At 45.2% G+C, this 4,777-nt stretch overlaps 1 protein-coding gene across 1 annotated transcript in view; it reads left to right on the forward strand.

Annotated features, from left to right (window-relative positions):
- Positions 1-4,530, forward strand: part of ppp1r16b (protein phosphatase 1, regulatory subunit 16B) — a gene marked incomplete at both ends in the record, with an annotated part of 132,230 nt that extends 127,700 nt beyond the window's left edge. Inside the window, 2 exons of the mRNA XM_080728878.1 lie at positions 2,308-2,452; positions 4,033-4,530. Coding sequence (XP_080585004.1) covers positions 2,308-2,452; positions 4,033-4,530 — 643 coding nt within the window. The remainder of the gene's footprint in view (positions 1-2,307; positions 2,453-4,032) is intronic.
- Positions 4,531-4,777: the final 247 nt, after the last annotated feature.

Here is a 4,777-nt window from a genome sequence, read left to right on the forward strand (position 1 = left end):
GAGCTTGCAGATCCGCTATTTGCGAAGGATTATTTGATATTTTAGACATTTGAAAACTTGTGAAATGGGACATTCTGCACAATGAGTAGCTTACTTTTTACTATGGTACCCTACTGATACTTTTGTAGGCTACTCAAATAATGTTACAAAGTAGCCTACCTACTGACTTCTACTTGTAACTCAAGTAGGCCTACACTTGTATGCCTACAGACAGGAGGTTACTTAACCTGGTTTTAGAAACAAAGATATTGATTAATTAACACTTGGCTGCGTTGCATTGTGTTGATTTAGGCTCTGCATATCATAACCTGAAAACGGGGACTGACTAACCTCTTTATTGCAGAAAAAGCATCATTTGTTCTGGTAGCTGCAGAGAAAGGTCCTTGTCCAAATGTCCTCTTGATGTAGTTGTGTATGAGTGAATACAAATGACGATGAGTTGTCGACGCTTGGTCCCAGTGGTGTTTGTTGACTTTAAGATAATGTGTCGTTACTGAGGAATGTCAACAATGTTGCCAGGTGTGCTCATTATAAGTGACTTTGGTCTTATTTTCCTGTAACGTCTCTAGTTGCGGGTTGCTTTTATTTGGGCTTGTTTCTGAAGTATAGTTGCTTATGTGGCCTTGCTTTCAACATGCTTTTATAAAATAGCGAATGTAATAGAGGTCAAGTGGTGAAACCTTTGGGCTCGTTTTCATAGACCTGTTTGCTTGATTCACTCACAGAATCTGGCAACCGGACTCCCGGGGAGCCTGCCTCAGTGCCTCTCCTGGCTTCTCCTCTCTCCTAAACAAAGCACAGCGTGTTTGCGTGTGTTTGTGTAGTGTGTGTGTGTGTGTGTGTGTGTGTGTGTGTGTGTGTGTGAGGTTTTCAGAACTTTGATTATTTGTTTTTAGGTTTTTAGAACTTTGATTATATCGTGTTTTTTTTCTAGATAGATATCCATTTGCACTTGTTATATTGCTGTTGATGTACTGACATATTATCTTGTGATGTTTTGTATCTGCTTATTGTAAGTCGCTTTGGATTAAAAGCGTCTGCTAAATGCCAAATGCCTAAACTGTAAACTGTGCCTGTGAGTGAGTGGTGAGTGTGCCTGGCCTGCACAAAACAGCGCCCCTCCTTTAACTAGTGTGTTGTGTGTGGCCACTCAAGGTATTGCCATGCAGGCTACGGACACGGCCAGCCAGCCAGCCACCCAGCCAGCCACCCAGCCACCCAGCCAGCCACCCAGCCACCCACCCACATACCCACGGACATACCTGTCTATTGGGAGCGCTTTCACCGCTCCAATAAAGGGCCAAAAGACCCCCAAAAATATATAAAAAAAAGTAATTGCAGAAACGTTGTGTGCAAATTGTATATCCTGCACGACAGCAGCAGTCGAGTTGTATCTCTTTTTCCTGTGCTAATGTCACATGAATTGCAGAGCTAAATTAATAAAATAAATGTGGGATGGGGCGGGATATACGTACACACAGACAAAGCCAGATGCAGGACCATAAACTGCTATTGGCATTAGTAACAAATACATTTTCATATTTGGTGGGTTTGTGGGTGCAATCCGGCATGTGCAATGTAAGCCCCTGCTGTGATGACAGGTGTCTGTCTGTTTTGGGTTATTTGTGTCTGTGTGGCCTATTCACAGCCCTGGGAAACTGTGACCTGCAGTGTACGACCATATGAGAAGAGCAGGTTACAAATAGAAGCTATGGGTCAAATGTGGGGAACAGTACGAGAATAACAAGGGCCTGTCCACCACACAGACCCCATCTCTCTATACTCCTCCTCACTCTCAAGAATTGTATAAATATGTTGTGTAAAATGTGTTTTCGAGACACTGTCCACCTCGCATGCTGTTCAGGCTTTCTAGGAGCTCTATCGAATAAGAGAATGACTTTACCAACACTATTGTAAGTTATAATAAGATTTACGGATATGACGGATTTATACGACAAATTACAACGGATAATTATTTTTAGTTTTTAAATATTAATGAATAGATACGAAAGAAATCGAAAAGATTTTTTATAATCGACTCAATCAAATAGCCACTAAACCCTGTATTATATACTTCTTTGTACAATGGTGGTGTACAGAAATTGTGAAAATACCGGTAGCTGATAGCCGTGTGTTGTGATCTTGTAGATAGTTATTTTCACTATTTCTTAAAAAAAATTATAATCATGCATATATCGTAATTGAGGCAAAGGTTTGGCATAACCGAGTTAGACATAACCGTGATATTGATGTGAAGTCACATCATCCACCCCCATGCACCAACCACTATGTGTTTGTTGCTCCCAGGAAAGTGGTGCGGCGAGCCAGCCTGTCAGACAGGCACAACCTGTGTCGCAAGGAGTACGAGACGGAGGCCATCGTGTGGAGAGGAGGGAGGGAGGAGGAGGAGAGAGAGAAGGAGTCGGATCAGGAGAACAGCCATGTGGTGAATGTGAGTCTGATTTCTACCCATCATTTCCCTCTATAACAGGGGTGGGCAACTTTGATGATGGAGAGGGCCACTACATTTTCACACTCACTCCAGAGGGCCACAATGCATATACATATCAAAAATAGCTGATCTACAAGCTCAAAACGTGTTGCAGTACGACACATTTTTATAGATCTGCTATTTTTGAATTAGAATCCTGAAAAGTAACTTTTTTTATTTTCTATTTGTTAAAATTTCAAATGCATTTCTCATATTAACTTTATGAACTTAAATATAAATACATTGGACATAAAAAATACAATAACATTTTATTACTAATCATTAAGCTACTAATATAGACTGAAGTCATTTTTCCAAGTTTGGAATTGTAACAGCTGAAATCAATAATCTATCAGTACTCCAATATTAACCTGCGGGCCGCATTAAGTGAAGGTGGGGGCCGCATGTAGCCCCCGGGCCTCCAGTTGCCCATGTATGCTCTATAACAACAGTCATCAGCCACGGGAGTAGTGTGGGGTTGTTTACCTGCAGAAACACACTGCCCTTCTGACTGAAACAAAGTATTTATTGTTTTGTAAACACAGGGAAAGGTTACATACGTTTGTGTTGTACCGTTTTGGTAGATTTATCATTGTGAATGTACAGTATGTTATAGAATGATTGCGACCGCAGGTCGCATTTACTATAAAATCCTGCAGCTCTTGTGCGTGCGTGAGTCACGCCTCATGTCACGCTCCATGTATGGCCAAGACAGAATTAATTTGCGCTGACCTGTTCTGACATCACAATGATGACTCGACCAGCTCAGCGTTCTCAATATTGTGTCAGTCTCATGATAACCAGTGTAGTTGCTGCGACACGAGTCACTCTTGCAAATGAATTCCGTCCTTGTCCCTTTAATGAGAACCCTGATGTTATCAATATTAAGCCCAATATCTGGGAATGCCCATATATGGACATGTTGTGTCAGTCTCATGTCATGTGGTCTATGACATCAAACATCTATAATGTCAGACGTCAGTCATCTCCATACTTGGGAAAATATGGACACATTTTTTTCAACTTAAACAACCAACCAGGTCTGTGCATTTTTTTGGTCAAAGTTGATCCCATGCCAAAGCGCCAGATCGCCCAGCAGTCTGCTGTCACCCAGGTGGATGCGTGCACGCGCCCCATGTGCACGCTCCCATCTGCGCGCACCCATGTGCCCTTTAGGGCGAGGTTACTTCTCGCCCTTAGGGAAGGTGTTAAAGTGTCCCATCAACATATGGCATTCATTGGCTATGATTATACATATTCAACTATGTGTTTCATAGCTGAAGCACTGGATTAGCTTTGACAGTACAGTATACCTTACAGGTCTATAACTCTGAAAGGACACAACCAAATGGATTTGGTTACATTTATGCACTCTCAGAGTTAAATTGACACTTAGGATTTTACAGTGTAGATGGAAAAAAAAGGTATCAAATGTATATCAAACTGATTGTCTGGCCGGCAACTGAAATCACCTTCAAAGTGCTTCAGCATCTAGAGGCATCCATTATCCTATTCCTTATCCATGTCCTTCACACCTGCAGGTCAAGTCGGTAGTGGCTGTAGCAGCCGTGCCAGACAAAGCGGCGCCGCCCACCATCCTGAAGGACGCCGTCAGCAAACAGAACGGCCTCATCTCCACCGCCGCCTCCTCGCCCCCACAGCCGCCCCCCAACGGCAACGCTCCGTCCTCCGACAACAACAACAAGGCGGCGGCGGCGGTCATCACCAGCCAGCCCCCGGCCAGCGACGAGCCCTGGCCGCGGGAGCGCGCCCAGACGCTGTCGGAGCTGAAAAAGCAGAGGTCCGCCGCCAAGCTGCTGAATCACCCGCTGCTCAACGGCCACCTCGGGAACGGCTCCGCGGACCCGCTGTCCGCCGACGCCAAGGCCAGCCCCGAGGACCCGCGCATGCCTCTGGTCTCGTCCAACGGCAGCGCGGTTTACTACACGCCGGCCAGCGGCGACCCGCCCATCCTTAAACTGAAGCAGCCCGTGGAGGAGGAGCAGCCCAAGGGCAACGCCTGCTGCTGCGTGTCGTAGCGCAGCGGTCGCGTCATGTGACTCTATAATGGAACAGGAAGCGATCGCACAAGGAGTGGAGGTGGAGTTACTGAAGGAGGGAAGGAAGGAGGTCCCAGAATGCACTAGACGGGGGAATGGGACCAGTCTGAAGGACGTTTTGTTCCTGTCCCAGTATGTGAACTGTGACCCCAACCACCACCACCACACCCACAACCCCCTGAACTCCTGGCCTGAAACGAATGGAGACCTGACCTTTTTTAGATTG

Source organism: Nannobrachium achirus (assembly GCF_963921795.1).
Source record: "Nannobrachium achirus genome assembly, chromosome: 6".
Taxonomy (NCBI): Eukaryota; Metazoa; Chordata; class Actinopteri; order Myctophiformes; family Myctophidae; genus Nannobrachium; species Nannobrachium achirus.